Here is a 24395-nt window from a genome sequence, read left to right on the forward strand (position 1 = left end):
ATAAAACACTTAAGCTAATAAGTTAGCTTTTAGCTACCTAGTTAGCTACCTAACTAACCTATTTGGTATGATTGGCTAGCAAGCTAGGTGGGTACCCTTTTGTTCTCAGTCCACTTTTCACCTAGTTAATATAAATTAATGACTGAAAGTGAGATAATTCACATAACACATCGTCAGGACATCTGCACTGTGGAGAGCATTCTCACTGGCTGTGTAACCACCTGGTACAGTAATTACACTGCTCTCAAGAAGAAAGCTCTGTAGAGGGTTGTGTGGACAACCCAGCATATCACCAGGGTTTAGCTCCCAAACCTCCTGGAACTATACATCAGATGCTGCCTGAGGAAGACCAGGATGACTATAAAGGACTCAACCTACCCAAGGGATTGTCTGTTCTTGCAGATGCCAAGCATCATAAAATACAGAAGTATAAAGTCCAGAACCAACCGGTCCTGTAACAGCTTCTTCCCCCGGGCCATCAGGTTGCTGAACAAACAGTAACGGTCCATAGGCCATCACTCACCCAATTCATTGTGATGATCTCTACAGACAATCTGCACCTGTAGCGTAGAACATGGATAGATGGAAAGAAAGGACCAAAAACCCATTTCATGGCACTCGATTAGCTCTCAGCTGCCTCTGTGAGCTTCCCGTAGCCTTGGGAGCAGCCGAGAGGGTTCTGTTTCTGTTTCTCCAGAGTCACCTGTCCCAGTGACTGTCCCGCCAGTCTATTCCTCTCCATGGCGTTGTGGACGCCATCCAGCCTGTTCCTGTTCCCGGCGTGGATGATTCCACCCCACCTGTTCCTGTTCCTGGTGTGGAAGATGTGGCCAGAGTAACTGTTTCCAGTCCTTGCGCCAGGACTGTTCCCATTGCCATGCCTCTGGACCTGCTGCCTCCGACTAGTGGTCCACCAATATGTCGGCCAGCCATCACTGGGATCTCTGAAATAGTGCATGCCAATGCTGGATGTAACGCTTCCTGAGAGAAAATGATAAAACTTTAATTCCCATCTTTACTGTCTGTGTAATTAGATTGATTCCAGTCATTTAGTGCGAAAATGTGAATAATATTATTTGGGAACTGTAGCTCACGGGACTTAAACTATTGTTCTCATCGCTACCCATTAATCTGCTATCATCAGCGATTGATTTGATAGTTATGATACCCAAAGTAAATTACAGTTAGTTGCATTTGCTAATGGGGCATTTAACATGTTGGCTTACGTCAACAGCACTTCCTGTTGCCGCCACCACCTGAGGTCACCGCCCGTCTGTGTCTCCGGTTCCCCGTCTGTGTCTCCGGTTCTCCGTGCGTCTCCGGTTCCCCGTCTGTGTCTCCGGTTCTCCGTGTGTCTCCTGTGACTCCTGTGTTGCCTGCTCTTTTATTTTTGTCTTCCCCTGTTCCTGGTTTGGTTTTGGTTCCTGTTGTGTTGTCTGTCCCTGTGCCCATTTCTGTGCCCGTGCCTGTTCCTCCGTCCATCCACGTGTCCGTTTCGGGTCGGAGACAGTCGGGGGACTCCAGCAGCAATGAGTCCCGAGCGCCTAAGGCTACATCCAATGCATGCCACTCTAGAGCCTATGTGTTTCCCAAGGTATCCACCAAAATGGCTCCGGCATCAGTGCCCAAGTCGATGAAGGGCGCTTCCTCACCTAGTGGCACGACCACAGAATCCTTCATCTGTTGCATCATCTGCCCTGTGCCCCAGCTTGTCTGCCAAGAAGCCAGAAGCACCGGCACTACCGAAGTCGACAGTGAGCGCCTCCTACTGGACTTGCCCAACTTTAACTCACCAGCAAAAGGAGGACTGGCTGGTTTCCTTCCCTACTTCCTGCTTCTCTGTTTGGTCCTGTCCTTCATGCACCTGTCCCTGGCTCCATCCCTATTCCCATTACCATCTACTGTGTCAGGGTAATGTTTGACTTCCTGAGAACCACAATTCGTCCATCAATTGGGTGAGATTTCTAAACAATTATCTACTGATACAATCCAACCGAACACTCTCCAACAATCTGAACTTGAAATCCCCCCCATTGAAATTCAGAATATTCTGTCCAGTCTTCTGCTGGGATATAACTGTTGGTTTCCCTATCCCATGTTTGTTTTAAACAGATGGTACTTTCTGCATTAATTTCTTGAAGTCCCCTATAAATGCTAGAGATTAATTTAAGCCCAGAATCTATATGCACTTATAACTTAATCTGTTCTCAAATGCCTCTTGATTTTTCTTTCATAGAACTATTAATATGATGTTTTACTTGTAGAAAAATGTAAAAATCATTATTATTTAAACCATATAATCTTTTTCAATCTCTCCCGTGGTGTCCCGGGATTCAAAAAGTACAGTATGCAAAGAGGCTCTGGTTAGTCCATCCCTTATAATTCCCTTCCATCTTATTTGGGGTAAAGTCAGAGTCATGAGTGTACAATCTCAGAAATGTTCTCTCTTCAAGCCCCTTGGTGATAATATTTAGCGATATTTTCAAAGAAACATTAATCCACTTTACCTGTTTCCATTAAAATTTTAATTAAACTTTTATCCTCTAGCCGTACCTGAATTGGAACTTCCTGAATATTTTTCCCTTTCTTTCCATGTTGCTTGGTAATCAGCCTTGTGACTGGTATATAATAGTTCTATAAGTAGGGGAGCATTGAAGCTAATTTTGTTTTGTGTGTGAATATTATACTCATATTTGAAATTCAATTGTTTATTCTTCAAAGACACACACACACACACACACACACACACACACACACACACACACACACACACACACACACACACACCACACACACACGTGTTTGAAGAATACGCAATTACATTTCGACTGTGAGTGTAATATCCACACACATTTGTAGAGCCGCCAGCTCACGTAGGGTGTGTCGGGTAAAACAGCTTGACAGCTCTCTGCGCAGCTCCTCCGCTCCTGCTCACTATACATGTTTGTCAGAATAAAATGTAACGTTTGTAGCTAGCTAAGCATTTAGATAGCTGTAGCTATCTTTCAGTGCTTTCTTTCTTTGAATTTTTTGAGGGTAACACAGACATGCATTTTAATGTCGCGTTTCTGCCATTCAACAAAAATATCGTTGTTAAGGGGTTGTAGAAATCCGATACTTTTTTTACTTGACTTTCAGCGCCACTTGTAGTCTATGTCTGAGGAGCCACGTCATGTCAATACACTTTTTTTTTTTTTTTTTTTTTTCCTTTTTCAGCTTTCGTATTACCTTTTACAACATTGCCACCCAGTGGACATCGTTGGCTTTACCTACTGTTTTCATTAAGAAGGACGACGAGCAAAACAAGGGTTTTGCCGAGTTTTTAGCGATTACAAAGCACATAAGCCCTGTGTTTGCTCTCAAACTCTGAGAGCAGCTTTCTCATGGTATGCGAGAGAATAGGCTGTGTCTCGGGTGCCTGGAAGGTTTTGATTACCGAGATCAAGTTGTTGTTTTGGTCCTCAAAGAAAATAGCATAACACAGTGATGGACCTTTCTCAGTAAACTTCAGAGTCCAATGTTGACGCCTGTGCCATGCACATGTACGAGCTGCCTTTCACTGTTACTTTCACCGTCAAAAATGTTTGCTTTTGTAGCTTTGCTGAAAAATTTGCCCAAATTCCATAATCCAACAGAAAGCGTGCATGCACAAGTATGAAGGTACATCTTTGAATCAAATATCTCCAAACTTACAGTCTGTAAAATTTACAAAGTAAAGAAGTGAAAAGCAGAAGGGAATAGAAGAGGAAGTTTTCCTCACTGCGTCGGGAAGGATTCAGGCACACCACCATGGTCTTGCACACACAGCAGTCTACCCAATGCTGATGCAAAACGTTAAGTGCTTTCAGTACCGGTCAATGGTAAAAACATCCATCATAGGAACGCGTAAGGATCCGTTCAACTTTGACACAATCGTGTCCGAACTGCGATAGCTAGACGACTGGCTCAGAGCATCTCCAACATGCCACGTCTTGTGGGGTGTTCTTTGTACGTAGTGGTTAATGCCTGCCAACAGTGGTCAAAGGAAGGTGTGCAGGCTGGAGTGATGGGTGTCAAAGGCTGGCCCATCTGGTTTAATCCCACTGAAGAGCCACTATAGCACAGATTGCTGAAAAAGGCTCACACTGGCTTTGATAAAAAGGTGTCAGAACACAGTGCACCACCGCTTGCTGCGTATGGGGCTGTGTAGCTACAGACTGGTCAGAGGGCCCATGCTGACCTGTCCACTGTTCAAAGTGCCTACAGGGGTCACGTGAGCATCAGAGCTACCAGCTGAGGCCAGCAGACTTCACTCTGATCACTTTGACAAATCCAAGACATTGATATTTTAGCCCAACTGCTCTGCGTACTCAATGTAATTCTGCATTGTGTTTTGCTAGTGTTGAAATGTAGAGGCAAGAGACAGTACTGGGTCACTGGTACTTTACTGTGATGACAGACACAAACATACAAGAGCTGCATGTTTTAAAAGAGGGTACTTTGTACTCTTACTTGAGGGCATTTACAAGGTCAAAAATGTACTTTGAATCCATTGCATTGAAGTTTAGCCTTTTTACATTTAGAAATAATTTAGATTCAATAAATAGCTTTGGTTCAGTGTGCACTGGTACTGCTCCAGCAGCCTCCATCTTACCCCTTTCCTGCACTAATGCATTCACACTCAGACTGTCTCAAAGAAGTAAAGGTTAATGCATGCCTTTATCTGTAGAAATTAATTAAGAGGCAGGGGCAGCTAGCATGCACGCTTCCTGAGTTATGAAAGTGACACACACACACACACACACACACAAGTACAGAGTACTTACTGCAGTCTTCACCTCTAGGAAAGTGTCATTCGATTCCACACAAACATAAGTGTGTAAAACCTGCAAATAGTCTGATCTTATTGGTAGTATCTACAGTAAGGTGGTATTGGGAGGACTTGTTCCGTGAGCAGAGATTTAATCCACCTACCACAGTGTCTAACCCTCACAAAATTAATGGAAGATTATGAGTTGAGAGCTCCCTTTCCCCCAAACAAAAATACCTCCTCCCCTTTTATGCATAATCTTCTCCTTTGCTCAAAAACAATTTATGGATTTGTGAAAAATGAAGTCTTATATTTAAAGCTATTACATGCTCAGTGAGTTTACAATAAATAAAATGAACATATTTCAAGAGTACTACACATAATTTAGGAATGACGTTTTCATTCAATGACATACTGCATCACACAGTATACTACTTATACATATATTATATATTACTAATGTGTAAAGTACATATATATTATCACCAGTCCACTGTAATGTCTTTGTATAATTACATGGAAAACTCATGCAAGTCCTAGACTGACAAACCTAGCTAAGGCCTAAAAAAAGGCTCCCGGACCTCCTCAGTAGTGTCATATGTTTTAATTAGTACTTGTACACCTGATAACATAAATGCATCCTTTTAAACTACAACTCTAGGAGCAGAAATAGATTGTGTTAATCTCACTTGACCTATGGTTAAGACCCTGAGCTTAGTATCTATCATGCTCTAAAGAAACAAAATGCCAAGCATGTGCCATCAGATTTGCATCTCTGCATATTTTCCAGAATCCTACTGGCTGTCTCCAGTGCAACATGGAGTTGAGCTGGTGCTAATATAATTTAGATCACTGACAAACATGCTTCCACACAATGCCCCAGCTGACGTACTTGTACAGAAATAGCCTTAATCATTGTATTTCTGTAGCCTAATGTTACTGACTTTGCTTAGGTTTTAATGAAAGCACAATTTTGTTGTCATTATTTTTTTTTTTTATTAAGAGAACACGTGGAGATTATTGACTCCATTTATATCGTTTTTTTATTGGTTTAAAGGGCATTTTCCATTAACATTTTTAGTGTTACTTTTTCCAAGATATGCAACTTTATGCACCTTGATATATATATATATATATATATATATATATATATATATATATATATATATATATATATATATATATATATATATATATATAAAGCTAATGCATAACCTGAGTAGCATATATTGGTCCAAGGGTGTCTAGATTATGAACCTGAGGCCACAGTTAAGAACTCAATACTGATATCTTTTTTGTCTCAGTAATAAGATCCAGGGCAGCCAGCGTTGCATTGCTACTTCCATACTCTCATTTGTCTTGCCAGCTTCTTTGGACATGATGTATGCCTGTTAAATGACATTAAAAGTCAATGCTGATGATCTTCTGTAACACCCTGCGGTGCTTGCAAAGCCATTACCCTGATATAGTACAGGCTGCGTGCTGGGGAGCGAACTTGGTAGACGGCGCCTACCAGGACTTTGTGGCACCTGTTGACTACTACAAGATTGTTATGGGTTTCCACTAATATTAATGTCACTGGATGCAGCATGGTGCACAGAGGGAATTGTGGCACGATTCCACTGCTGCTTCCAAGCACATCTCAAACGTTACAGAGATCCCCTGCGTAGCTGGTTTTTAAATAAACTACTCTGGGGAGAGAGCACTTAGAAGGCAATCTTCCATTTAAGAGGTACATTAGAGACATCTGGGATCTGAATGCCAGAGAAAGACTACCACTTTCCATTAGGTTAGTCTCAATATTACTCTTTTTGAAAATTTGCAGGTATTAAACCAGCAACATAATTTTGTGACTAATATGTGGAGCTCCATTAGAGCGTAAGATTATCATGGTGTGATGCTTTGTTTTATGTTGTTGGACCTAGCAAACTGTACACAAATATGTATAAATGCATGTTTGGATATTTATACTTCAAAATTCATTAGTGATTTATTTTTATTTGGTTCCATTTTTGGCTTCTTTTCTGCTCATCCCCAGTGTTTCAGAAAAGTCCCTTTTAAAATGCATAAACTGGATGATAAGTATATTCTGAATTGCATATAATTCACACTTTGTTCTGCTCACATAGGAAATGAATGCAGCACTCATTCATGACAAATTGTTCATCAAAACATTCTGGGAGAAAAGAATTTTAAATCACACCATGACTGCAGAGAATGAAGAACAAAGGATGAAGAATAGTGCTCTGACAAAGTAAGAAAGAGACTGTTTTCTGCTTTTATTTGTTATGTGAAATGGTTAAAAAAAAAAAAAAAAAAAGCTAGTTTACAGTAACTTTTTACTGTGTGTAATAGCTGGTACAAAAAATAGTTTGGTAATTCGCTTTTGGCTTCTTTTAATACCAGCATGTTCCCTACAGATATCAGAAGATTATTAAAACTTCAGTAAGAAAGATAGTGACAGTGCACTTTGATTATTTCAACTATTAGTGGACAATGCAGTAATTTCCTAGAGATTTTTTATAACTGGTTCAACTGGTTATTGATGGCATTGTGGATTGCATGGATTATTGATGGCATTATGTTATTAGCTTTGCATATTTATACTGATAGGCTAAATGTATGCCACTTCTTATGATAACATTACCATAGAAAAGCACTTTACCATGAGGTAAACTTGTGTTTTTCTAGGCTCCGTGATGAATGGCTCGAGAGACTTGAGTTTCGAACAAAACATCTCAAGAACTTCAATGATGGAAAAGCCATGAAATCAACAGAAAAAACTAATCAAGAATGACCTTTGCCAAAGATTCTAATCTTATAGGTCTTTTTCAGTCGTTCATGCAACTGTCTGTTTAGGTAGTTTAGGTTGGTCTGTTTAGATGTATACAGCAATTTTTCATTCTGTTTAACCAACAAGGGAAAGTAACTTTAATAAAACTTGTCCCACATCCTTTTGTAAGTAGTCCACTGCAACAAACAGGTGATGTGAAGGACAGATACGATCTAAATGCCCAATTCATGTCAGACATGTCACAATGTTTAACACTCCAAACAGATACTGTATGTCTGCATTATACAGTTCAAAGAATATTTCACTTCATAATGATTTCTCATTGAGGTTACTTCTGTCAGGGTTTTTTTTTCTGAGAAAATTGACAATAAGACCATTTGTTATGTTTTCAATATTTGCAATAATTACATAAAGTTCCAAAAGTCAAGAATCCCAGAATGACTTATGTAGTCTTAATGTACCTTATATGGCAACACCACTGTGCAGTCAGGATGTATAAAATAGCAATAGAATAAAGTTTAAGATAATTTAGTACAGCTGAGTTTTTAAAATTATTTATTTACACTGTCACCTGCAATCTAGTTGTTTAAATGCTACTAAATGCTAAAGTTGGTTACTTGGCAGTGTCACATTAACTATAGGATCTTCTTAAATGTGTGTGTGTGTGTGTGTGTGTGTGTTTAGCATGTAGGAGAGTCCAAAATATGGCAGCCAGGGTCTTAACGTGCTTAAGGACACCAAGGTGTGGACCTCTGTAGTTTCCGGTTTTCCTCCACATATCTCAGATTATGAACTGAATGTGGAAACAGTACAGTTCTGACATCCTCACCTTCCTCCTGCATCCCTTCCTTTTGCCAGTCCTCCATCTTCCTATTATCAAACATGATCTCCACAAGCTATCCAAAGGGCAGATGGTGAGTAAAGTTCCAGCGTCTGATCTAGTCTCATGATCTACCCTAAAGCACTTCTGTCTTCACAGACATCTTCAGTAGATCTTTAGACCCCGCTCTGTTCCCACATGTTTCAAATTGTCTTATCATTCCAATTATGATTACAAGTCTAAATTACTTCAGCTACCCTGACCCTCGGTAATTATGAAGCTCTTTAACACCTCTTACTATCTTACCTGATGGCTATCCCCTTGCTATAGATCTCCTGCAGTTTGCGTACAGAGCCAGCAGGTCTGTAGATGACGCAGACAACTTGGCTTATTTCATCCTAATGCATCACAATAGTATGGGTACCCATGGAAGAATTCAGCTCAGCTTCCCAGACCCTTTGCAGGTCAAATTTGCCCAGCTGTCTGTGCAAGAGCCCATCTGTCAGATGACCACAGATTTCCTGACAGACAGGAGACAGCAGGTGCAGTTGGGAAAACCCATAAATCTGTACTCTGGTGTACCTAAAATCTCTGCACTCTTGCCCCTTATCTTGTCTTTATGCTAACAACTGCCCCACCAATGAACCATCTGTGAAGATCCTAAAATTTAGGATCTAAAAAAGATATGACTAATCTGCCTAACAGAGAGGAAATCAAACCACTGGGGTCCTAGTACAGGATCACATCGTGCTACACTCTAAAGAAAGTGGAGATGGTTCTAGACAGGCCGCCTGCTGCCCGCTTCACCTCAACAGCTCTGGTTTTGACTGAGGCATCACTCGAGTTCCTGGGTACCACAGTATCCCCCTTAATTTAGCACACAACTCCATTAGTTTGCACTACTCAAATATATAAGTATCAGTATCGTAATGTCACAGATTTGAACTACATCTAATTATAAATGCTCATTTCACATAGTAATATGCTTTTACAGTATATAACACTGCATAACTGTATATAATAGATATAACACTGTATCTCTCCAGACTTTGCTCACATTTACCTACTCCATATTCTTTTTATACCTCTGCACTTTTACACATTTGTTGTCAAATGTGTCTGTTTTATTTTATCTTATTTTATTTGTCTAGTGAATTCCCTAGTCTATGTACTCTCTGTATATCTGTAAATAGTCTAGTGTCTAGTCCGTTCAGTATGGTACATTTGCACTCACCAATATACATTCATTGTGTGTGTAAGATATCTAGCATATTTTTAAAAATAAATAAATAATTATTTTGATATTCGCTATTCGAATGGTGGAGTGTAGCAGCGACAACACGTCTGGTTCTCATCTGACCTCAGAACAGCTGACAGCTGCAGATTTAACTGGACTTCTGTCATACATTTGTCTGTTATACTTAGCTGCTAAACTAGCCTAACAGCATACAAAAATCTCCCCTGTAAATAGTCTATTCATATACTGAACTATAAGAGACGTCGGCTACCATTAACAATCCGTGAACATAAATATGAGGATTGTATCCATGCGCCTATCGCTGAACAGCTGAACAAGCTTTATTAAAGCCTTAAATTCTAAAATAATTGTTTAGGATTTTTGTGATCTAATCACTTTAGAACAAATGTTACATACACTAAAAGTATTTCACATATATTAAATTATTTCAAAGCTATGTAATAATTTCAAATGTATGTAAGGTGCAATCAGCCTTGAGATACATACTTTTGACAAAATTGACAGTCAAAGTCAAAGCGATGTACACAATTCACTCGTTACTGTAAAACCCATATGACTTATGACCATAGTATAGTGAACTCTACATATGGCTGAGCTACACCCTGACACTTCAGCCCGTTGTCTTAGATCAGCGACAGCAGCAAGGGAGGTGCGTAAACAGAATTTCTTTATTCTTGCTTCTCCACAAAGAACGGAAACCCCCCCCCCAGCTCAGCCAAGACCCAGCGCGATGCAACAAACAACAACAACAAAAAAGCAATAAGCGCTGGCAGTAAAGCTCGCGGTTTAGGAAGCACAGCGGTAGCTGGCAGTAGACACGCATGGGGTTTCAGTAACACGGGAGCGAGCACTGATCGCGCGTTCCCGTGCGCTTAAACCAGAGGGAGAAAGAAAAGAAGCGAACAAGGCACAGGTGCAAGACAGCAGGTGCGGGGAGTGTGTGTGTCCCCCTCGGGCTGGGTGCCTGGTGCACCGTGACCAGATCCCATAGGTTTACGCTTTAACTGCCATTCCAGAGATTTGTTTCCCCGTCATGGGTGACGGGTCGTTCAAATGTTGTGGCACCTAAACACTCAGATTCATTCCCACAGTACCTCTCATCTCCACATTTCCCCCACATGTAGCTGCGTTTGTACTGTTATTAGTCTGTTATTAGTCGTGGGGGGATTACAGAAAGCGGGTTTAGCAACTAAGCCCGATCTGTTAACTTCGAGTTTTTAGAACCTGAGGGTTTTCGGTTCCATAACCCGAGCTCAGAATAATCGTAAATTGGGCTGGTGGCTACGACAGCATACGCTATCTAGCGGGATTACTGGACATAAACCAGAGTTAATAGTCAGAACATAAAATCTGCAACGCAAACATTCCTAAATCTGTTCTTAGATGATTAAAAATTTTTCCTAACTTTGAGCTTGTAATGAAGGCCTGGGCCTGTGCTTTTTGCCGTCGTATTTTTCTGTATTAAAAAATCTTACTTAGTTCAAATGCTTTCCTAGGCATAAATCTGTGAAAGCCAACAAGATATCCATAGAACTGCAAGTATTTTAACTAGACTTTTTTAAAATACAGGCTATATATGGTTTGGCAAGTTTAACACTTTGAATTTTACCATGAATCTTACATTTCTTTTAATCTGCATAGACCCACATTCCTATAACTGCTACATATGTGAACAGAAAACTTTCCATATTATTAATGTCCAGGCAATCAACATTCAAGGCTTTATTTCACAATATGCTTGCTTTTAGTTAATAATAGTTAGTATTCTAAATAATAATAGACATCAATAGACTAAAAAATAATTGGCTATGTGGTAATGCATTGCAGGCTACAGCAATTGCGTGCCATGCATGTGTCATTACGTCATTGTCATAGAATCACGTTCCCTCCCGTGTGATTAAGACAGATGGTTTCCTTTTTAGAGTTAGAGGATACCCGTGGCTGCTGTCTCTTTTGACACCATCTTGACCCTGCTACAGTCTCACCCACTGAAGGACTAGAGCCAGGATAGAGACAGACACATAGGCCAGGCTGGGTTCCAGTGTCAGAGTGGACTCAGGGTCACCTTGAGAAGGCAGGAGACTTTACTGTGGCTCGTTTGGTACTACAGACACCCTAAATGTTTGTCTTTCATAATAATACAAATGAGTGACAACAGTAATAGCATTTACTGTTATAATAGTAGTAGCAGCATTTTTTTTTGCTAATTCTTGGGTCATTTTACAAATTAATTGGTAAGACAATGACCCAGAGTAAGATTCACATGCGTGGTAGACATAAAATTACTTCCCAAAAAATGCTCAAACCCATGTTTGAAAAATGCAGCAGGTTTTACTGAACAGGACAGGAAAAGGTTTTCAAATTTCTTTTGTAATGTGAATATTTAATCTTCCTACCAATTTCCAGTAGGTCTGTAAAAACCATATATGATCCTGACTTTATTATGAAACATCATTTTGACTCCTGCAGAAATTAAGTAGTCATGAGTTAAAAAAAAAAAAAATCATTTCAAATTATGCATAAAACATTTACATCTTTACTGTTAACAGTAAAGTAAATTGCCCTTGGATTACAAAATCTATATTAAAATAGAAAATCAAAATTTGTCAAATTAGTTAATCTCAGATTTGGAGGTTAATTTAAGGTTTGTTAAACCTGTTTTCTGCACTACAAGTATGCTTGTTTACTTTTACTCTGTTGGCAGTTGTGAGTTCTGTTCTATCATTTGCATGTTCATAAAGGACCTTAGGCTACATAAACTATCACCATTATTACTCATTATTCTTCTTCTTCTGAAAGACAAACATTTACTATGAATTAAAACAACTCAGTGTGAAATCACAGCTATTAAGATAAGCTTCAACAACTCTCCCAAGGTGATTCACTTAAATTACTAAATTGTTTTTAGTAATAATTCAAAGTTACTCAATGATTTCTATGCATTTCATTCTTTATTAAAAATATATAATTAAACATGGATTAAATATTTCAGTATTCTGTGTTGTTGAACATATTGTAAAAATTCTCTTTTAAATATTCACAACAAAGCATGTTCTATGGTAACAAAAACCCAGATTTTCAACAAGTTCTCAGCCCATATATTCTGGAAAAATAATGTTAATATTAATGTCCTAAAGGAAAGTCACAGCAGAAAGGCCTGAAAATGTGTCTTCTTGTTTCTGACTTTATTATATGTTTGATAAACAGTCACAATATTAATATAAACAGAGTAAACTCTGGCAAAACGTTCACCTCCTGTTTTTGCATTGACCAGACATGAGCGATATACATACAAAAGCTTTGTGAGAGATGTAATGGAATGAGGAAAAGCAATCATTTCTTCTTCTTCCCTTTCTTTCGTCCTTCTCCTGGCTGTGCTCCTGAGTCACCACCTCCACTTTTCTGTGTTCTCGTCTTCAATTTGGGAATAATCTCGGCCACGTAAAACAATGTCTTTTTCTATAAAAGCAAGAAACATTGCCGTGAACAGCATGAGTCAGCGTTTCATGAACTGGGGCATGAAGCATCATGTGGAGAATGGAAACTGTTGTTCTTTTTTACAATCAGGATAACGGCACAGCAATTTATAACTTGACAGTTTGTAGACTTTGCTATACAGATTTTGATAATCAAAGCACTCCACTACTGTAGTGGTCTACTTGAACAAACAGTGAAAGGATTTCATCTCTGGTAAAATATATTGTCTACTGAAACTGAAAAACCAGCAACTGAGGAAGAGTATATAGTTATAGTCTGTGCAACATTTTTAGGGAAAAAAGAAAAATCATACCAATAAAGATAAAAGCAGTAAGCAGAAAATATCACATAGGTTGTATAATCCCAAAACAAACTATGAGAATCATGTACAGCAGTCCAATGATGATTTAATTAACAAACCCTGTAATGGTTAAAGATGACTTTGCAGTGACAATATTTCAGAGTGACATTTGGGAAAAATTGGCATTATCTAACTGATCTTAGATCAAGATTCAATTCACATGTACAAGATAAATTCCTCGTACCTCTGGTACTTGCCAAATAAATATTCTGATTCTAATACGAGGCAGTAATCTAATGTGATGGAGCAATACAAAAAATACAAAAATACTTACTAGAGGTAAACTTGTCTTGACACAAGCTTCCATCGTCTTTTTTGACTTGAACTCACACGCTTCCTCTGAACTGTCCGTCTCTGTTCCATTCCCGTGGATACATCTTGTTCTGGACAGCAATGCAAATTTAAAAGCAGACCTAGGTCGCCGTTTAACATTGATCCACTAGATTATGGGAAGCACACTTGGCTGGAATGCTAGGGATAGGAAATTCAGGTAAAACTTGTAAGAGTTTGGATTCAAAGGGAATATTCCAAAAAATATTAAACAACAGACATAGTTGCCCATGTGGCACTTTTCTTGAGTAGAATACGTTATTTCTCTTTGTGTAAATGTGCAAAAAAAACCAACCAAACAAACAAACAAAAAACAACAACACACGGCTCACATAACATACACACTAACAATGACAACGGACCATTCCATTCTGCTTTGTATCTAAATATACCAGCTAGATGCTATGATAATTCTTTTCTGCCACATTTATCCATGGCGAACAGTCAGCTACCTGCCTACTGGTGATTCGAAACACCATATTATAGTTCTTACGACTGTCTTACAAAGGAATGTAATCTTCTCAAAAGCACTCCACTCTGCCAAAAAAGCAGACAGATGCAGAGATTTTTAGAGGCGTTTGCCTTCTGTGCAGCTTGCATCCGGTCCCTGTAGGATTTCACTTAAAACGGGCAGTGGCAGTTGGAGAAAAACACATGTGAGCACATCTGACCACAGTATTACTGTTTCTCCTTCATTGGACCAAACAGATCGGAATCTCTGACCAGCTCATAACAGGCGGACTCTACACTGCCCTCTGGTGGATGATAGCGTTCAGACCTTTCATGGTTCTTATATTTGAGAACACAGGTTAGTGAGCAATTCATTTGTTCATTTTCAAGACTTGCTTAATTTTCAAGACTTTTGTGACTGCTCAATTTTTGAAATTCAAACGACTCTCTGTGGTATACACATTTCAAAGAATACTAAGTCCAATTCAGGAACCTGAATGTTAATTAAGTTTTGAAGCCTACAACACACAACAGTATCTCAACATAGACATTCATTCCAGCAGCAGTTAGAACATCTCTGATTTCAGCACAGGAAGGGTTTTCAACACTCTAAACAAAGAAGTAAAATTAATAAGAATAAGAATAAGAATGAGTGGTGACAATCGTGAAGTCAAAAATAAAACTGAAAGGCTACATGAATTACTGTTGATTCAGAATACGCACAATGGTGCAAAAATCTTTGACACCCTAAACAATTGTGCATAAAAGGTGCCAACTGTTCATTTTTGCTTTAAAACACCGAGTGCACTGAAGTCAATTTTTTTTTAAGCTTCTTCGTATGACTTATTTTTTAACCCACACTGTTTTTGTTATGTTGGAGGTGGGGCTCTCTCCATTCTATCTACTCTAAGTAGATGTAGGTTTTAACTGTTTCAAAGTGTGAAGTCATTACCTTACTGAAAGAGTCAAAGGGCAAACTTTTTTTTTTTTTTAAGGCACCATTGTGGCAGGCAGAAATGCTTAGGACACATATTTCATTGTAGTAGGGTTTATTAGTATTTGTGGAAAGCACTCACCTTCTCAGTTGGTATTCTTCGGCCCTCTGCTAATGTCTTTTTACTGTTGATGTAGGCTGGGTATATACACAAGAACCTACAAGTTGTGAAGAATTATTATTAGATCAAAGATAACAAATTGAAAAGAAACAGTATGTTTAAATCATGACATTCATTCATGGAGTTCAAATTTTAGATGTAGTCTCCATTTCAATTTATGCTCATTTACCTTAGAATTTAAAAATTACCCAAATATATTTATCCAATTACTGCACACAGGTACAGCATTTCGAAGCAAAAAAAACAACAAGAATACCATTTGTGTACGAAACTATCCAATGTTCCTTTATAAAACCAGTAATCCTTTTAAAATTTGCATGGGCTGCATATGCTATTGCCAAAGGCTCTGGGATAGTTCAAACAATAACGCAGTTGATGGGCAGCCTTAGTGTCTGCTGCAAAACATAGGCTTAGCCTCCCAAATGGCTTAGAAATTACGTTATTTGTGAGAAACAGCTTTTGGTCCATAGATCAAAAAGGTTTATTACCACACTTCAACCTAGATAATACTGCAAACAGGTAAATCCATTCAACTCTGTCAAATTCTTTTTTTGCCCATATCATACTATGTCAAATGCAAGCATCACTAACTGTAAATGTGCAATCTAAAACTAATGCGGGACTCTATGGGCTAGGAGTCATTTCTGTGCCATCTGTAACGCCAATACCAACCATCAGACTGCACACTATACAAACTTTCTCGCTTATTCTTTCTGTTTGTATTCATCCAGATTGTATTTAATTGAAAACTTTATATCGAATTAAGTTAGCTACCTAGCGTTAGCTGGACTGTTAATGATTGTATACGTTTGCTAAGTGCGGACCAAGCTGTTTTACCTCTCAGAAACTCACTTACCTCTCTTTGTCAACAGAGTTGCTTGTCAAATAAGCCATCTTCTGAGATGTCTGTTCTCTGAAATATAATATAATGTTGGCGTTAACAACAGAAAATATGTTAAATGAAACCTCACATTTCGCTGAAGCGTCTAAAAGAAACAGGAAACAGTTTTTCCCCCCCAGTTTTACCACATCACCCCTGCTGGACAGGAGGTGATCCGTTCAGTAAATTATTATTTTTTTCCCCCTCTTACAGCAAACATCAGTGTCTGCAAATTTAGGATATTTGTATGAATGTGTTGTGTTTAGTAATTGTAGTTACACCATGCTTTGAACCATTCGTTTCACTTGGTCGTATTTGTTGTGTACCGTTGCCTGCGCGGTCTCAGGTAGGAGGCACGAAGCGCAACTTTCACGCAACAAACACCGTAGAAGAAGAAAAACAAGACGCATGGGAAGCTAACGTTAGCTGGTTGTGTTCATGCAACGCATATGTTGGAAGATGCAAAAATACCCCCCAAAATAATTCACGAAATTATTATGGGCTTCGCCATGCGTGAAACGTATAACAACCGTTTTTAAAATAAGAAAAACCTCGCAACTGCCACATAAGAGTTAGGTTTTTAGGTGAGCTAACCGCTAACTGAGCTAGCTAGCCAAGTCTCTAGCCAAACTATTTGGTTAACTTCACGCAACACAAGAGTTTAATACACATTTTTAAAATGTAATTATTCTTAAAGCAGAAACCGCAAGGTTAATACTGCACACGGACTGCATGGATGTGTTTTTGCAGAAGCGACCAGGATAAATTGAACGACTGAGTGTTTCTGACAGAACAGTGGAGGACTTTCCGTGTCGCGTCTTGCCAGTATTTACACCTTGGTATCCTTCAGGTGCACACTTGTATTTGCCTTTAAAACCTAAAAAAAAGCTCGTCCTGTAATTTCATCAACACCGCTGAAAGACAGGGTATTTCCAGCAAGGAGCAGAATTAGATTTTTCTAAGAGAGATTGCGCAGATGAGCAAGAAACACTTAAAAAGATAAAAGGACGTTGCTAAGAAGCTTGAGAGATATTCATGGAGTCGGTCGGGTACAATTTAAGGATGTGCCGAAGAAATGTAAAAGGTCATGGAGTGTCTTTTCACATAAAATGAAAATAACTGAGAGAACTCAGTCACTCTCCAGGCAGTTCCACAAGATTATTCAGAGATATGGACTTCACTAGCACCAGAGAGCGAAATGGATTATTTTTGAAGTTAACTGCACCACGGAGTATTGAAGAGATTTGGTCTAGGCTTGATCATGCTATTAAGCACTCCAGGCTTCCAACATGCAATGCAAATTTTCAAAGGAACTTGGTCCAGATATGGGTGTATTGTGACATATTTTACTGTGAATACATTGGACATTTTTTGAGACAAAAATTCCACCTCTCAGGGGAGATTACTTTAGCAGTTCATAAACTAGGTGATGTATTTAAGTTGTAAGTGCATCCAGTTATTGTGATACGTTCCTGATTAAATTTGAAATGTTGTTGATAGTAAATTGTCTTGCGGTCTCTAACTTAGACAAATAATGTTAAAAGGTTTCATGGAAAACCTGTCCACTCAGTGCAGAGTGTATCCAAATTGAAAGAGTGCATAGAGAAGCAGAAGGAAAGCTGTTATTTATATTTCAGAAAATGGGTACAGCTTCGTGGGGAGCACTGCATGAGACTTCACATTACAGAATTAAAATGTATTGTGAGTGTATTGCTGCATTGCTAAATAAATAATATAAATAGCTTATATGTTGATGCAAGGCAATTAAAAAGTGTAATTCATAATATTCCAATAATGAATATAAATGCACAACTTTAAGATAGAAAAATGTAGAAAAACAATGAGGCAAATGGCTGCAGTGCCTTTGAGTTTACTCATCTTGAGGACCAGTTATTAGTAAAAAATTTTTAAAGGTTAAATTGATATTTTATTCAAACTGCTATTTTAAATTCAACAAACTCACCATTGTTGTTCAAGTGTTTTTACATATTGAGGCTTTATTTAAATTCTAAAGTTTTGATGGCATAAAGCTTAAGGTGTATACATTTAAATCAGATGTTCTTTGGTAGGTATGATTTTTTTTTTCTTTCCTGGATAGAGTAAAAACCCCATCCAAGTGCCAGAAATAAGTACTGAAATAGGCATTTTTTGAAAAAACAAAAAAACATGCTTTTGTTGCTTTTACTTAACAGGAAGACAAGAAAATATATACGTAAAACTATTATATACAATCATTTATATATATCTATATATATATCTATCTATATATATCTATATCTATATATATATATATATATATATATATATATATATATATATATATATATATATATATATATATTGTATACAAAAATGCCAGTCTTGGTATTACTTGATATCAGACTGAACAGATTGTGTTATAACCTATCCCCACTGCAAGTGATTGCAAACATGCACTATAACTTAAAAAGATTTCCCACCTTATTTTTTGTCTTTGTACTAATAGCCAGAAATGTAAGAAAAGTGCAAATGAAATTTAAATTCATATCTTTCATATCTTTCTTTCAACATGTGATTCATTGTGATTGAGTAATTTTAACCGTACTAACCACAGAGACGTCTTGTAAGAGTCAGAGAAACAACGGGCTCATTACAGATGCTTCTTGCTTTCCTGACTGTGCCAAAGCAACCACAAGCAAGGGCAAGTATGTGTTTAATTTTTTATTATTATATATACTGTCTTACATTTCACTGCTCCATGCTGCTGCATGCCTATATAGTTAAGATTCTACTGTTTTCTACTGCTTGGGCAGTTAACCATGTTAATAAGTTATGAACAAATTAATTTAAGTTGAGAAAAAAAGAAATTAAGAAAAAAACAAAGCCATAAAAAGATTGTTCTAAATTACAGATTTTATAGAGAATTATTCTGTAATTTTAATTATTCTGTATTTTATAGAGAATTATTCTGTAATGTCATTTTTATAGTATGTTAATAAACTGTTTTCTCTATTAGATTTTATAACTGTAAAGGTGTTTATTTCCCTGTGTATAAAGAATGCAGATATGAACATATATACCTTACAAATACATAAATCTTTCCATGGTTTGAGCTCTTAGCAACCTTTAGTTTTTAATAAAATTTGTTGCTAGTCTGAATTTCTTTAAACCTTAAAACACTCATATTCTTTACAATATTGCTTTGACTTTAAGGCCTTCTCTTTTAAGGTTAACTTCAAGATAAGCATGAACAGCAGACATACTTTCTGCCTACTTTCCTGTGTCGTCTCCTTATGTCATTGTGAGTAGAATAGAATTGATCCAACAAATATTTCCTTTTTTTCCCCAAAAAATGAATAACATGAACTCAGTTAAAATGCATGTGTACTAAGCAGATGGGATTACCCTAATATGGCATGTAAAGCAACTCAAAAGTGACAGCTATAAAGGTAAATATATTCTCATATTATTTATAGAAATGACATCATGTAATGATGAGGAACCTTTGTTTTACTCAATTCAAGTTCAAGTTCAAGAGGTTTTATTGTCATTTCAGCTATATACAAGTACACAACAAAAATTCAAAACTTAATGTGTGATTCTCCCATTACGGTGGGTCCGATTCGGATGGCGCTAGCACCGGCTGAAAGCTGAGATCCAGAGCTTTCCAACGAGCCCACGTGTGTCTCTCTTATCCAAAGTAGCGGAGAGATAGGAAAGGATAAAAGGGGAAAAGAATAAAATGCACGTCGGTTTTAAATTCGCAAGCTACCTGCGCTGAAGCCGTGGAAAACGAGCACGTGACGGAAAGGCTTCCGTACCTGATGGGTCCAGCTCTCGTGCCCAGTTGGTAGCTCGAAGGCCATGCATATTCTATGCCGCACGGCCCCTGGGGCTCATGTTTTCAAGGGTCGTAGGGTGCACGTGCTGATGACCGGCAACCTAGCTCCGTGCCCGGGCACAATTCGGGCACTTTGACCCCCTTCAAGTGAATGGATAGATGGGAAAAAACATACTTCCAGGCCCACCGTGTCACATCAACCATGCAGGGCAAAGTGGCTTCATCCCGGGGCACACTTTCTTGTGATTTGAGCCTTTAAATAATACAGCATCCAGACTTCCAATGCTCTCTACAATACATGCCCAGCAAAGTGGCCTTAAACCTCGACACACAATTGAGACCATTTGACCCTTTAAAGCTACTTTGCTGGGCATGATTCTGTGACCTCTTGGGTCTGGAAATGTGGTGCTTTGAATGATTTAAAGAGTGAAACGGTCTGAAGTATGCCCATGTTTAAAGCAACCTTGCTGGGCATGACTGTGTGACCTTTTGGGCCAGGAAGTCTGTTTCTAGTTTTATTTAAACAGTCAAACTGTGTGAAGTGTGCCCAGGCCCAGAGCTATTTTGCTGGGCATGACTGTGTGACCTGGTGGGCCTGGAAGTCTGGTTGTAGTATGATTTAAAGGGTCAAATGGTCTCCATTGTGTGTCCAGGTTTAAGGCTACTTTGCTGGGCATGTGATTTAGAGAGCGTTGGAAGTCTGGATCCTGTATTATTTAAAGGCTCAAATCACAAGAAAGTGTGCCCAGGGACGAAGCCACTTTGCCCTGCATGGTCGATGTGACACGGTGGGCCTGGAAGTATGTTTTTTGTGTCCCCCCCCCATCTCTCTCCATTCACTTGAAGGGGGTCAAAGTGCCCGAATTGTGCCCAGGCACGGAGCTAGGTCGCCCGCCGGTCATCAGCACGTGCGCACTTTGACCCTTGAAAACGTGAACCCAAGGGGCCGCGCGGCATCGAATGTGCACGGCCTTCGAGCTACCGACTGGCCACGAGAGCTGGACCCATCGGGTACGGAAGCCTTTCCGTCACGTGCTCGTTTTCCACGCCTTCAGCGCAGGTAGCCTGCGAATTTAAAACCGACGCGCATTTTATTCTTTTCCCCTTTTATCCTTTCATATCTCTCCGCTACCTTGGAGAAGAGAGACGCACGCGGGTAAATAAAATATAAATATCTGTAAATATCTGTATAATATGTAAATAAAAGGAAGAAGTGGTTGTATAGTGTAGTCGTTTGATTATAAATAATCTCATAATAATTTTATCCACAAATTCTCTATTTTATCGTTTTTTCCTGATCAATAATACAAAAAAAAGAAGAAAAAAAAGAAAGAAAAAAAGATGAACAGCACCCTCTAGCGATGAACCTCAATTATTTCAAGATAACTGTAAAACATGGCTAGGTTAAGTCGGCGTTAGAACAAAAAATGCTCAGATTAACTTGTGTCTCATGGCACGCAGGTGAGTTTAAAATTAAACACAATGAAATCAAATTAAATTGACCCAGCTGCAACAGGCTCAGCAACCACATTTAATTTCACTGATTGGTCAGTTAGCCAGGCTATACAAAACAGGCTATTGTTAGAAATTCTGCACATGTGCTTCGCTTAGCTTCACATCTCACACTGCTTATAATTATAAGATAACGTATCCACGTTCGTAATAACGTGGTGAAATCTGCCAAAAATGGTGAGACTGAGCATAATAAGTAATAAGACAATCTGAGCACTTAGTCCACATATTTCTAAATGAGAAGAAAAAGTTCCTCCAAACAATATAAAGCACACAATTCTATATGGGAAAACAGTTACATTTGTCATTAAGAGAAGCACTACTCATTACACAAATGTCAATAACCGTCCTAATATTAATAGTTCAACAGTCTTCCTCTGTCTATTATACGCACTGTACACATGTTAAATATCTGCCTTGAAATTACAATGAAATGACTTCCGGGCGCACTGAAAATTGTTATATACACACAGACATCCCCATACCAACATAAGCATAGTGCAACTCTTTGTTTACGCACCAGAGATTGAGTGGGCAAGTGCGTGTATATGCGAGTTTAAATTATTATACACAAATGTAAGTAGTAGGCTATGTGAAAATGTTTCATATGTATGTACAAGTAGTGTTTGCCTGATTTCTCCCTAAATGGCCCCTCATAGTTCAGCAGTAATGAGGCTAGTTAGATTTTGCTCAGAATTAAGTACACTTTGGGATGTTATACGTATCACAGTCTCCGGTGAGCCGTACATGGTTGATCAATCCAGGTTGAGGTAGAGTCACTGCATTAATGACACGTCTGTTTGCATTGCCAGTTGCTGCTATGGCAGCAAAGAAATTAGGAAATTCAAAGAAAAACAACTCATCTACGCTCTTGGAACTTTAGAACCCCATATGTCCTGTGGCCCGATGTCACACGTGAGGGGAATCCCATGAACACCTTTACAGATCAGTCTGTGGAAAGACACTGAAGAAGACAGAGGAAAAATGAGGCGTTTCTGGAGCTGGTGTGCTGGACGCATCGAGGACGAATACACAGACACAAAGGATGTGGAGGGTAAATGTAAATATAATGCCACTCACACCTGCGGTTGCTGGTGCTGCCACTCATACCTGTGGTTAAAATTCCTTTTTTGTCTTTAGCGCTGCATTGTCGCCTCTATCTCCCAATAATTCATACTCGAGGCTTTAGAAATCTAATTTTTTGGGGGGGTATATGCCATTTCCTGTTATTTGTGCAGAATACACACACTTTCACTTTGGAATCCACAAAGTTTTATAAATGAGGTCCCTGAATAACATCAATCTATTTCTGCACTATATGGCTTGCTAATTTCATATGTCTGTGTGTCTTTCTGTTTGTCTCTCTTTCTCTCTCTGTGTGTGTGTGTGTGTGTGTGTGTGTGTTATACGAGCCCATAGAGGAGGACATGAGTCTGAAAGTGGCACTGGAGATGAAGAACCAGGAGATCAAAGATCAGCACGATCTTTTGGTAAAACTATATACTCTGTATGTTGTACCTGGTTTAACACTATATCCTCTGTATATATACTATATACTGTTTATGTAGTACCTGGTTTAACACTATACCCTCAGCTTACTCTAGTCTGCAGATGTAAAGAAATTAAACAGAATGTGTATCTGTGTATATGTGCACACCTGTATGTGTCTGGTTGTAGTATTATTTAAAGGCACCAAATGCATGAAGTGTGCCCAGGCCCAGAGGTACTTTGCTGGGCATGACTGTGTGACCTCTTGGGCTTGGAAATCTGCTTGTAGTATTATTTAAAGGAACAAACTGCTTGAAGTGTGCCAAGGCCTGGAGCTACTTTGCTGGGCATGACTGTGTGACCTCTTGGGCCTAGAAGTCTGGTTGTAGTATTATCTAAAGGGTCAAACTGCATGGTCTGCCCAGGCCCAGAGCTACTTTGCTGGGCATGACTGTGTGACTTCTTTGGCCTAGAAGTGTGGTTGTATTATTACTTAAAGGGTCAAATTGCGTGAAGTGTGTCCAGGCCCAGCTCTACTTTACTGGCCAGGACTGTGTGACTTTTTGGGCCTAGAAGTCTGGTTGTAGTATTATTTAAAGGGTCAAATTGCGTGAAGTGTGCCCAGTCCCAGAGGTACTTTGCTGGGCATGACTGTGTGACCACTGGGCAGGAGCTACTTTACTGGGCATGACTGTGTGACCTCTTGGGACTGGAAGTCTGGTTGTAGTATTATTTAAAGGATCAAATTGCGTGAAGTGTGCCCAGTCCCAGAGGTACTTTGCTGGGCATGACTGTGTGACCTCTTCGGCTTGGGAATCTGGTTGTAGTATTATTTAAAGGCACCAAATGCATGAAGTGTGCCCAGGCCCAAAGTAACTTTGCTGGGCATGACTGTGTGACCTCTTGGGTTTGGAAATCTGGTTGAAGTATTATTTAAATAGTATTATTTAAAGGAACAAACTGCTTGAAGTGTGCCAAGGCCTTGAGCTACTTTGCTGGGCATGACTGTGTGACCTCTTGGGCCTAGAAGTCTAGTTGTAGTATTATTTAAAGGATCAAATTGCGTGAAGTGTGCTTCGGCCCGGAGCTACTTTACTGGGCATGACTGTGTGACCTCTTGGGCCTGGAAGTCTGATTGTAGTATTATTTAAAGGCTAAAATTGCGTGAAGTGTGCCCAGGCCAAGCTCTACTTTGCTGGGCATGACTGTGTGACTTCTTGGGCCTAGAAGTCTGGTTGTATTATTACTTAAAGGGTCAAATTGCGTGAAGTGTGCCCAGGCCCAGAGCTACTTTGCTGGGC

General features: G+C 39.0%; 1 protein-coding gene and 1 long non-coding RNA gene across 2 annotated transcripts; one reads left to right on the top strand and one right to left on the bottom strand.

Moving 5' to 3' along the window:
- Positions 1–6921: 6921 nt before the first annotated feature.
- Positions 6922–8013, top strand: LOC118240689 (protein FAM240B). The gene is made up of 2 exons (XM_035522148.1): positions 6922–7043; positions 7481–8013. The coding sequence occupies exons 1-2, from the start codon at positions 6922–6924 to the stop codon at positions 7584–7586; spliced, it is 228 nt and encodes a 75-aa protein (XP_035378041.1). The 3' UTR covers positions 7587–8013.
- A 4580-nt stretch (positions 8014–12593) lies between these two features.
- LOC118240701 lies at positions 12594–16420 on the bottom strand. The gene is made up of 4 exons (XR_004775569.1): positions 16251–16420; positions 15356–15431; positions 13774–13882; positions 12594–13120 (listed from the first exon to the last, which is right to left on the bottom strand). It is a non-coding gene; the product is annotated as an uncharacterized LOC118240701 (long non-coding RNA).
- Positions 16421–24395: the final 7975 nt, after the last annotated feature.

The sequence above is a fragment of the Electrophorus electricus genome, chromosome 23 (assembly GCF_013358815.1).
Source record: "Electrophorus electricus isolate fEleEle1 chromosome 23, fEleEle1.pri, whole genome shotgun sequence".
NCBI lineage: Eukaryota > Metazoa > Chordata > Actinopteri > Gymnotiformes > Gymnotidae > Electrophorus > Electrophorus electricus.